The 12,410-nt window shown below is 43.6% G+C and overlaps 1 protein-coding gene across 2 annotated transcripts in view; it reads right to left on the minus strand.

Annotated features, from left to right (window-relative positions):
- The window catches only part of ppm1bb (protein phosphatase, Mg2+/Mn2+ dependent, 1Bb), a 33,581-nt gene that overhangs the window by 9,866 nt on the left and 11,305 nt on the right, over positions 1 to 12,410 (minus strand). For both annotated transcript variants that reach the window (XM_083634601.1, XM_083634600.1), the window contains exons 2-4: positions 4,784 to 5,626; positions 3,372 to 3,489; positions 334 to 445 (exon numbers count right to left, since the gene is read on the minus strand). In XM_083634601.1, coding sequence (XP_083490727.1) covers positions 334 to 445; positions 3,372 to 3,489; positions 4,784 to 5,614 — 1,061 coding nt within the window. In that variant the 5' untranslated portion in view covers positions 5,615 to 5,626. The remainder of the gene's footprint in view (positions 1 to 333; positions 446 to 3,371; positions 3,490 to 4,783; positions 5,627 to 12,410) is intronic.

Below are 12,410 nucleotides of genomic sequence, written 5' to 3' on the forward strand. Positions count from 1 at the left end.
AGTTCCGAGGAACCGTGACAGGATCCACTTGAAAAGGTGGTCTGGAGAGCGCTTTGGCGTGCCCGGGCATGATGGAACACTTGCGAATGTGAAAGCCAACCGTTCCGAACCACATAGACACACGGGCGAGGATACACTGCAGGTATAGTTGATGACGCAAGTGCACTCTGTTCCGTATCCGAGCACGGAAGAAATGTTGTAATGTGAAAGCTGACCAGCGGGGGAGAGGGGATAATCGTGCCCGGGCACAATTATATGTTTTTTTATTCGACAACACAGGCAAAGTGTGTCATGTGATTATATGTTGTAGTGCATTCCAGGGTGGGTATTTACTTGCTGGCCAAGCCTCCACCAGGTGGGAGGTTGGGGATGTTCTCTGAGGCGATGCTCCTCAGGACAGACACCAGGTCAGGGACTCCCGCTTCCCCACAGCTCCCCAGTAGATCTACACACAGACGACAAGAGAGGGGGCGGTTATACTGCAGCCAGTAGATCTACACACAGACGACAAGAGAGGGGGCGGTTATACTGCAGCCAGTAGATCTACACACAGACGACAAGAGAGGGGGCGGTTATACTGCAGCCAGTAGATCTACACACAGATGACATGAGAGGGGGCGGTTATACTGTAGATCTACACACAGAGGACAAGAGAGGGGGTGGGGTTATACTGTAGATCTACACACAGAGGACAAGAGAGGGGGTGGGGTTATACTGTAGATCTACACACAGAGGACAAGAGAAGGGGGTGGGGTTATACTGTAGATCTACACACAGAGGACAAGAGAGGGGGTGGGGTTATACTGTAGATCTACACACAGAGGACAAGAGAAGGGGGTGGGGTTATACTGTAGATCTACACACAGAGGACAAGCGAGGGGGTGGGGTTATACAGTACTGTAGATCTACACACAGAGGACAAGAGAGGGGGTGGGGTTATACCGTAGATCTACACACAGAGGACAAGAGAAGGGGGTGGGGTTATACTGTAGATCTACACACAGAGGACAAGCGAGGGGGTGGGGTTATACTGTAGATCTACACACAGAGGACAAGCGAGGGGGCGGGGTTATACTGTAGCCACATCATCTCCCAAAGTTTGCCTCTCACGCATTTGACATCACCCACTGGTTTGTTGTTATTAGCTGGGGTAAGGCCAGTGGGCAAGCTCTGAGGTTTTCCCATGAAGACGCGGAAGTAATCCTGAAAGCTGTAGTTCCTCGAATGGCCACTCAGAAGTCCCGTTGTTCACATTCAGCCCCATGTTAAAATGCCCCACTTTGTAACAGTGTAAGCATCTTTACAGCCTGGACCGAAACACGGTTTTGGTCTATATAGCTAATTTCACCTTTTCATAACAACTGTAGGGGGGTCATTTGTTATATAAGTCGCCCGTTTGGAGTAAAATAGACGATTGACATGTCGCTTGTCCGGCTTGCCGATCACGGACCAATAGCAGGCGGAGCTGCGGCTCTGGGAAACCTCCATCTCACGTGAGCTGCTCAAGGACCTCAAGATGGCGACAGACGACACTTTGTTGCAAAACGTGAGTCCAAAAAATTGTGTCTGGGTTTGTCCATATTATTGAGGTCAGTGGGTAAAGCTATCTACTGGCACACTGTAGGCACTGAACAACAGCCCGGGTGGGTCTGAAGAAGCAGAGAAATTGTGGAGATCAGTGGAAAACTCAATAACATCAGCGCCTGCCGCTACATAGTAGACGGGTTTCAAATATGTGTGCTATATATGTAGGGGACTGCAGATGTACTGTAAGTAAATAGTCACGGTAACATGACATGGCATATACATACAGTATTTACTTCTATTGCACATGTAAACAGCTTAACCAAATTATTCTCATGATCACAATATTAGTCATATATATATATATAAGGGGTGTCACGATACCCTCAGTTCACGATACGATACGATACACGATATTGGGTTCACGATAACGATACGATACGATGTTTATTAATTTTTTACAAAACTTGAATAACGAAAATATGACTGGAAAAATAGTCTTATTTGAAATACACAAAATGCAAAACAAATGCTGTTGTTGGAAATTGTTATAATAACTAGAAAACGACATGGAAGATAATTGGCTTATATTGCAATATAATGTGTCACACTGTCACAAACTAAATGTTTGTTGCATGGTAGGCCTAAAAGAAAAATAAACCATACAATCTATATCTTAAATAACTTATGCAGGCAACGAGCTGTGTATTGTGTAGGCTACTATCTTCATTATGTAATTGTCATCCTCTTAAGGAGGATGATTCCTCTTCAATGAATTCTCTGACTGCACTGTATGTTGAGCGTTGCGGAGCGTTAATTGACGATTGAAACGTAGTATCAAGTTAACGTTACTCGTACAATTAGACATGGTAATCGTAACGTACAATTTGAAATTGTTTTGGGAGAACAGAGCTGCATCCCCTAATGACAGATAGCCTATTATGCGCACATTAGACGCATTCAGAGCGAGATTAATTTGTAGGCTATACTATTAACTGCTTACCCGACATGTTGTGCCCGTGGAAACAATGGCACAAACTAGTTCATTTCAGACTACTGTAAGTCTAGTCTTTAGAGATGAGGGGAGACATCTCGCCTGCCACGGACCGGCGGGGTCTCCCTGTCAGAGTGTCCGTCTGCGCCTCTGACAGTGCAGGCGGCAGACACACAGCCAGTGCGCTGCTGTCATCCACTGAAACACGCGGTCCGCATTGGGATAACACACGGGGAAATGTGAATTGTGTTGCGCAAACTTCGCCAGCAATGCATTAGTCTATAAATAGCGCATTTAATCTTGTCGGTTATTTAATGAGCGTCGGTTTACTCCCCATTTCAAGCAAAGTAATGAAAAAGATAGAGAGAGAATACAGATCAGTGCCGGCTCGTCAGTGCAGCATGTTCAGATGTTCAGAGGTTATTTTTCTCTGAATATATTTTTTCATCTCCACGATATCGTCACATTTTATCGCGCAATGTCGTGGGACTTTAGTATCGCGAAATTTCGTGGGACGAAATATCGTGACATCCCTTATATATATATATATATATATATATATATATATATATATATATATAAATAAAATTATAAAGTAGCCTACCAAAAAAATGCTCAACCCCGCGGTAGATTCATTTCATTGGTTGACATCGCACAATTCATGACCATATAAGGTGATGCAGTAAAAATGGTCAGGATAGGGATGTTCATTTATGCACAAATGTGCGCTTCTCATAACTTATAGATTAGGCCTATTGTGAATTGGGTCGTGATGTTTTGATATTTTTAAAAAGTTGGTCCCCAGAGAAAAGTTTGGCAAACACTGCTCTACACTAATGCATTGTGTACTCACCCTCAACACGAGTCTCCAGGTATTTATCCAACTCGGATTCTTTTTTCACAGCCTCCTCGGAGACCTTGGGAGCTCCGGGTAAACACACCAACACCACACTCATATTATCTCTGCTCCCCTGCAGGAGGAGAACAGCGAGAAACACAACAAATATGAGGAAACACACATATATCTATAGTAAATAAGGCATATTTTGTAATTGATTTTCAGCATTTTTCGGCACAAAATCAATTCACACAATCAAGTGCTTCTTATTTCTTTTAATTACACTCACAATTGCAACAGAATAGTTTGAATATCAGAGGAGATATTTGGCATTTAAACGCATAGTAAGTTTTCGGTTGACTGACAAGGAATGGGTAGGTTTAACATTTTTACGTAAAACACGCACAGACACGCACAAGCTTTTAAAATGACAGCATTGGACAATATGGACTGTGTATAGAAAAGAAGCAGCCGCTCACTTTGTTTTTCCTCATGAAACAGTAGGCCATTTTCATTCAATTCAAGATGAAAAGGTAGGCTAAATTTCAGTGTCAGTTGCGCAAGCACAAGAGCTAGCTCAAAGTTCAGCTCACACAGATTAAAATGAACTAGTTCAAGTTCACAATTTTGAATTTTGAACTAAGTTCACATTCCACAAAAAATGAGCAGGTCATGTTCATTTCTTCTTTTTTATTTTTAGCTGCTCTGAGCAATATAATCACCAATATAGCAGATGATTGTTGCCACTGGTTTTAAATAAAAGTCATGGCTCGTTCAGGTGAATTGACTCTCCTCTCGCCCGGAGCTCAGTGGAGCTGTGGAGTTTGGCTCCGAAACCTCAGACACACAACATTTAGTAGGGGTGCTCCAATTGATCGGGCGCCGTTATCAAATCGGACGATATTGGCTCTATCGGCTTTGATCGGAGTTCTCAAAAAAGGTAGATCAAAGGGGGGGCGGATCAGATGACGCAAAACACGCAGGAACTACCAGAGAATAAATAATGAAGACAGAAAGAAAGAAAGAAAGAAAGAAAGAAAGAAAGAAAGAAAGAAAGAAAGAAAGAAAGAAAAAGTTCTCTCTAACAAATTGATTAATAGCTATGGAAGCTGTGAATGTTTTATAAAGAAATTTCTAGAATCACCAGGATATTTTTTTGTTTTTGAAAAAAGTTTGAAGAATTTGTATGCCTTCCTCGTAACTGATTAGGCCTATGTGCCAAAAATCACACTAGCCACATAGCCGCTAGCAAACCAGTAAGGCGGTCTTGGCTAACTTACACTTGAGCTCCCTATTGCCCCACCTCTCAGTAGTCCGTAGCACACAAAATATACAGTAGGCGATGCAGTTCATTTCTATATAAGCTGGTCAAACTAAATGTTGAAAGAGAAACAAAGGCGGTGTACTGTATGTGTGTGCTATCTTACCTTGTGCAGGCAGGTGTCCACCACTGAGTTGCAGACCTTCTCCAAGTCATCACACACCTGTAGCCTCGAGCGGACAAAATCGCACAGCTCCTCGTTGGACATGACGTCCCAGATGCCGTCGCACGCCAGCACCACAAACTCATCTCCCTCAGCCGCCCGCTCCAACACACACACCTCGGGCTCGGGGCTAACCAGCTGCTCCGTGGGGCCCTTGCCATCCACACACTTGTAGTCGTAGTCCCCCAGGGCCCGGGACACAGCCAGGGAGCCATTGACCCTCTGGATCATGACCGAGCCGCCGGCGTTCTGGATGCGCTCCTTCTCGCGAGGGTTGCAGGGCTTGTGGTCCTGGGTGGAGAAGCCCACCCTGCCGTCCCGGCTCAGCACAGCCCGCGAGTCGCCGCAGTTAATGAAGTAGAGGTGGGAGGGGCTGAGCAGGACGCCTACGGCCGTGGAGCCGCTGCGGTCCAGGCCCTGCCGCAGATCCGAGAAGCTGCGCATGTACTCGTCAATCTTCAGGAAGCCCGAGCGGATGCCGTCCTTTACACCCTCCACGGAGCCAGATCCTGGCCCGAACTCGGCCCCGCCTGAGAGGATGTGCTCCAGCAGGTGGCCGGAGCAGTAGTTGGCCACCCGGGAGCCAGCGTGGCCGTCGTAGACGGCAAAGAATGACCAGTCGCTGAGTCCATGGGGGAGGCCCACCACAGCTGTGTGGGCATCCTCCATCTCCACCCGCCATCCCTGCATGGAGCTCAGGCCATAGCGCAGCCCGTTGCCGTCTCCATGGGCGCTGTGCTTCTCTGTCTTCGGTTTGTCTAGGAATGCACCCATTACTGCCTACAGCTGGGGATAAACAGAGACGAGAAGACAGAAAGGAAGGCATGGAAAAGTTACACCATCACTTATGAGGACATGGAAAAGAACACACAGCTTAAGCTAGCCTTACCATCCTGTACAATTGTACCATGAATACGTAGGCTATATTATTAGAGTATAGGTGATATGGATCTATAGAGTTCTCCTGTTTGCCAGGTGGTTGATTAATATGTCAGTTTAAGGAATGGTGAATGTGTGGTGCATCACAATGTTGTAATGGTTATGTGATTTGAGGTTTTCATGACCTCTGCAAAATTAGATGACATATCCTAAACACAATCCAGACCTTTTCCACTGACAACATTTAGCATACAGTCAGGTCCATAAATATTTAGACATTGACACAATTTTCATCGTTCTGGCTCTGTACACCACCACAATGGATTTTAAATAAAACAATCGAGTGCAGACTTTCAGCTTTCATTTGAGGGGATTTACATCCAAATCAGGTGAACGATGTAGGAATTACAACCATTTTTAAATGTGCCCCACCCCCCTTTTTAAGGGACAAAAAGTAATTGGACAAACTAACAATCATAAATCAAATTGTCACTTGTAAAATTTATACAGATATACATACACACAAACACACATATATTGTTTGTTTGTTTTAAGTTCTGTGTTCGGCCACAGCTATGCGGTTTTACGTGCGATCGGGCTGAAACCTTCAGGGTGTGTAAAGAGCACCCGTGCTCAGGGGTGACCTGACGGAGCCGGATTTTTAAATTAGGGCAGATTAATTGCCCTAATGCTGATCAGTGATGTCATCAGTGAGGACGTCATCAATGATGATGGAGCCTGATTTTCTTATTAGGTGATTGCCCTAATTACCTAATGATGTGATGTCATCAGTGAGTGACCATGTTATGTCGGTCTGAGGCTACATGTCAGTCTGAGGCAATAATATATAAGAAAAAATGAATAACCACAGAACCATGTTCTTCCAATGGAACTCAAGTCACCAGGTCAAAGCCAGTACTGATTAAGCAAATGCATACATTATCAAAAGATTCAGCTGACCAGAAATGAAAGACAGCAAAGCGGCCAAGCGTAGGCATCGAGCGCGTGAGATGCCCGGGGACTTTAACGGTACTCTTATCAGTACTTTTTGTTATTTTTAAGAGAGAGAAAAAAACTGAAAAAATGGGGCTGGTTGTTGTCGGTTCTTTTCGTTATTTTTAAGTGGAGAAAGAAAAAAGTTGCAAAATCTTAATGGGTGCGTTTTTATTATTAATTTAAATATCCAGCATTATATAAGAATTTAAATCTCCTACCACTGCCAATACCAACATTCAGCTAGAGAAAGCAGAATACAAATAAAGTAAGACAGTATCTGTCTGCTGCACTTAGCGAAAAATCACTAAATATCCCCCCTGCTCTGGAAGGAAAATTTCTGAAGGACAACTGAGAGATGATGCTCTGTCGATTTATTTCAGACTGGGTTTTTGACAACACACCCAAACAGCTGGATAATGTTTACTACCCTCGTCTTTTCAACCATGTTCACATAGTCCTACCTAATGAGGTGGGTCCGTGTATCATGGGTAACCGCAACCGGGGCATTATTGACAGGTGACACACCCCAGAGGAAGGGACCACATGTAGGCCAATTGTAATTCCCAGAAAACGAGATTTCTTTTTCTTTTTTGAAAAACATTGTTTTTCGTTTTTTCCATTAATACACAAGTTTGGGTTTTGAACTATCCATTCCACATAAAATGCAACCGTTTTAGAATCAGTAAATAAGTTGATCTTGTTGTTAAATAAAAGTCCTTGTTGTCCAGTCCCCCCTTAGGTGTGAAAAGATTCTCCAACTTTGAGGGCCGTTATCTCTGAATGTGTGTGAACATTCAAATAAGCATATCTCCTTCATTCTTTTTTACATTACAATATGCGACACATCATTTGAAAGCTTACAATCAGCACTTTCATAATCTGTAAAAAACTGAAAAATGACCTCCGCCTACATGTGGGTTGAAATACCAGCAGCTGTCCCTGTTGTGTGAACTGGCTTTTCGGAAACTGCATTTCTCCGTTTGTTTGTATGTGATGAACTTTGTCTTTGGCTAGTGTTTAGACAAATTGCTCGTGTTTCCACATTTAGCCTACTAGCGAATGATTTACGTGAATTGTCAGCATCAACTCGAGTGAAGTACAACCAGACTTGATCGCTTCGTTCTCTCTTAACGTGTTGCGGTCTCTCCTCGGCTCAGCTGTCTTCCCTTCAGCATGTGTGTGTGTGTGTGTGCATGTGTGTGTGCTGTAAGCCCAGCCCCTCCCCTCTCTCCACACATCTATTGCGGTGGTGTAAACTGCAGAGCCAAAATGATGAAAATGGTGTCAATATTTTGGTGTCCAAATATTTGTGGACCTGACTGTATATTCACATTCTATTACAGTAGATGGAGAACACATATTGTATAACTATTTGGGCCAGTCATATCTCTAAACACATGTCATTTTACAGCAAATGTAAAAGAAAAATCAATCACAAATACACAGCTGTTCCTTATGGTAGGTTTTATAATATCAAAAGCTCAGACATTTCAGGGTACAAGCTAGGTAAGATATCTTCAGCCCCTCTGTAAAAAAAAAAATCCAGATTTGGGGCATCAGTGTTTCTCTAGTGCGATTATGGAGTGCTTTTAATTATGGATGATGGGAGCCAGAGATCCTCACGGCAGGACAAATATAGCAGAGGAAGAACCTCAGAGCTCAGGATTACACAGCATCTGTAAGCCTCTTTGAGCATACAGAGTCTGTTTCACTCTGAGCACAAGGTAGCTAATAGCATTAGCTAACCGGTTGGCCAGAAATACTGTAACATTACTGTAGCAGCAGGGCCCGAAATTCACACCTGCTAAGCGCTTTAGTAGCCTATAATTTGTCTTTGGCGGTGATCAAAAGTGATCTTTGTTTGTTCTCAATCTTTTTCCCTTCTGACCACCATACCACTCTGACCATGAGCCAAACAAATCAACAAAAAACAATGGCTCTCTATTCACAGGATCTGATTGGCTGCCTGCTACACTGGCTCTACGCAAAATAGCATCGTGTAAAGTTATTCAAACTTTTCCTCGTGTTTCTCCAGTGCCGGGATGATTGACTAATCAAACATCAGTAGAAATTAGGGCTGTCACTTTTTCAGCAAAATTCAAAAGTTACTTCGAACATGGGGGAAAAAATAACATTCGAGCTGTTAATTACCTGTTCGGATTTTTTTTTTTTACAATAAAAATAAATAAATAGGCAAACTTGAAGAGAAAGAAGAAACTTCACATTCTTTCCTGTTTTCAACCTAATGTGAGTAACGTTACAAGTCTTCAACTGTGAATTCAACTCGCTTGTTTCCATGAAGTCGCTCAATTACATAGGGTGCTGACTGTCTTTCTATCTCTCCTTAACGTAATGTTAGGTTCAGAAACAGCCCAGCCAAGTTGCCAACACACCAATCTAACAGTATCCATCAGTAATGCTGTCCATTTTCTGCAGCTAGTTCAATTCAACACACATATTGTTGGTCAGGATCTTCAACGTTAACATTATTTGTTTTGCACCTTCCAATATTGGTAGTGATAGCCTACTGCTTCAGTCGCCTGCCTCTCTGTGCTGTAGTATCCAAGCCCGCTGGTGTCTGCCTCTCACGTGGAGCTCAGCTGTCCTGTTGGAAACGTGCATTGCAGCGGCGCGGCCAAACTGTATCGTAGCAACTTCACAAATTATAAATGAATCATCTGCGAGTATGATCAAACGGATTGCGTGTCAATTAAAGTCCGTTCGAAATCTATTTTTGGAGAAAGTGGCAGCCCTAACACACACACGGCAGGCGTGTGCCCAAAAAAGGCTGGCAGATGCAACTAAGTAGTGACCACGGCTGGTTTCAGTGGAACTCGTATGTGTGTGTGTGTGTGTGTGTGTGCGCATGCGTGTCTACTCTGCGCATGTGTGGAGTGTCACTGTCACAGCCTATGTGTGAGAGAAAGACACACTATAAATACGCTGGGCTGGTTTGGATTTCATGTCCAGGGTGGGGCAGCGGGTCACCCCATTCATACCTCTTGTTGCTTTTCTGCTCCATTTCTCCATCAACAGAATTCCCTCTATCAAGCGTTAAACACACACTACTCCCACCAGCCACTGGCACTCAAGAGTAGCCTACGGTATATGTGTACTGTATGCTAAGAGAAAGGGCGCATGTGTGTGTATGGGAGAGATCTGCTATGTTCGGCAGCAGTGATTCTCTAAAAATAAAACAAACACACTGCCATTGCCTAGCAACCACCCACCCTGCAGTGCAAACATCCAGGCTAGGCTTCATTCAGCAACATCCCCTCTCTCCTACACACACACACACGCACGCACGCACACACACACACGCACGCACGCACGTGTACACACACACACACACACACACACACACACACACACACACACACACACTCTCTCAGACTCTCACACACACAGAGTCAGTCGCCTGGTAGAGAGAGGAAAGGGGAGTTGCATCATCCATCCACCCATTAAACAGGGGCAGCAACCAGACCCTGTAAGGAGACATGCAGACACTACAGACCAGACATGGGACCAAGTCACGTTTGTCCAAGTCTCAAGCAAGACCCAAGTCATTTTGTGTTGTTCAAGTCAAATCAAGTCACAGATTATGTCAAGTCAAGTTGAGTCCTTAGTAGGGATGGGAATTCCAGTGTTTCCCATACATAAAGGAATTTGTGGCAGGCCGTCACAAAAGGATTTTGACCGCCACAAAAAGATGTTGACCCATTTTTTTTTATTTTTTTTTAACACATTCACTGCCAGCTTTTTTTTCAATACTGTAGGTAGCTTCTGCCAAAGGTTTTTTTTGAGGATTCTGGCTCATCTTTCAAGAGCCGAGGATTCTTTTCTGCTAAGATTTTGTGAACACAAATTATCTCAAAAGAACTAATAGAATGTGTGCTTTCTCTGTCTAAAAGAGTTAGTTTGTAGAGTTAGTAGTTATGTAGGCATTAGCAGTAGAATACAGCATGGTTTCAGCGTCTGAAAATTTAAGCTGAGATAAATGGCTTTTTGGATAGAACAGTCACTTTAACCATTTATTTTTGGCGTAAGACGTCAGACATCTAAACAATAGTTTTGAACAGTAATTTCCTCCAGAGCAGCAGGAAACCCCCCTCTCCTTCAAACTCCTCCCTCCGTGGGTGTGTCTCTGGTGGCTTTGCAGCGTTTGTCACAAGCGAGGCTCTGCCTGTCTGTGCTGCCTGGCTGCTGGCGGCTGCTCTTTGGGCGAGTCTGCATGGGGCTCGTTCGTTTCGGTTGTGAGCTCAGCTGGAATGAAGCTGCGTGTGATTGTGGGCTTTCTGCCGGTGTTTCAAAGTGTGTTGCACGCATAATCTATTATGCAAATTTGCAATCCCCCACCGCCAGCTCCCAGCGCGATAATGCGCGAAAGCGAAAGCGTTTTCGCCAATCCATTTTACAGTATGAGAATGGTTTCCTCGCGCGTTCCCCTGCAGTTTTGGCTCGGCTTTTTCTAGTCTGGAGAGCACTGTCGCCACTTAGTGGGTCGGTGGAATGGGTTGTACACGTTCGGTGGCTCCCATATTTATATAGGAGATGTAAAAGGGTTAGATCAACGTCCCACCGTCACCGTTTTTTTTTTTACGAGTTGAGTCGTCATTGGCAGTCAACCGTTGGTTTCTGCTTGACGAGTTGACTCGTCAATGGCAGTGAACGTGTTAACAGTGCACCTGAACGCAACATGCAAGATACCCGCTGAATAAGTGTCCAATAAATGTTCATGTCATTCTGGCCAATACTTCTGTTATAGCATTTCAGTCTGGAATATGGAATATCTTTCAATAATCTATGATTTAGCTGCTAAATTGTCAAATACCGCCATCTGCTCGCTACCCAGGCACTTATGTATGTACTTAACCTAACTAACTTAACCTAACTAACTATCCGGTGTGCACAACAATTCGGTGTACGAATTCGGCGGTCCCGAATTCCAGGTACCGGAATGTTTTTAACTTGTTTTCCTTTTTATAGGCCCGTGTAGGGACAAGCATTGGAAACTAGCAAAAGCTATAAATGCTATGATGTGCTGCATTGGATGACTGTATTGCAATTGTCTATGTTTAACACGTGTCCCTATCAAATAAACAATAAATGAAATGAAATTAATCGGTACCGGTTAGGGCTGGGCGATATGACCAAAATCTCATATCCCGATATAGGTCATTTCATATCCCGATAACGATATACATCACGATATAGCATATTTTCTGTAAATTCAATTGATAGTTTATATAAAATGACCACATGGCCATTTATTTATGTAGCAGTTAAACCAGTTAAAATGTTGTCAAACCTCACCAAGGATACATGCATTAAGAATAGAGATAAGCATGGCCAATATTTACAACACAAATAATAATATTAATTAGTTGCAGGGCAGTAGAATGAAACAAACTGAACCACACCACCAGTTCGATTTTCAAAGATTACATTAGAGCAAAACGGGTAGAATAAAAGTTATTTAGCCTATAGTTCAGTCCAGTTCTCTCAGTTTGTTTATAAAGGAACAAAAATGCTCTACTTCGGGATTTCCTGTTACCAGTTCAGTTCACTCAACAAAAACATTCCACTACGGGATTTCACGGTTATCCAACACAACTCTTAAACCCAGGGAAAGCTATAAGCTAAAGCTAACGATAGACGTTTTGTTGTCGGCTCAATGGATTTCCTTGGGATGATG

This window comes from Poromitra crassiceps (genome assembly GCF_964638095.1).
Source record: "Poromitra crassiceps genome assembly, chromosome: 4".
NCBI classification, from domain to species: Eukaryota; Metazoa; Chordata; class Actinopteri; order Beryciformes; family Melamphaidae; genus Poromitra; species Poromitra crassiceps.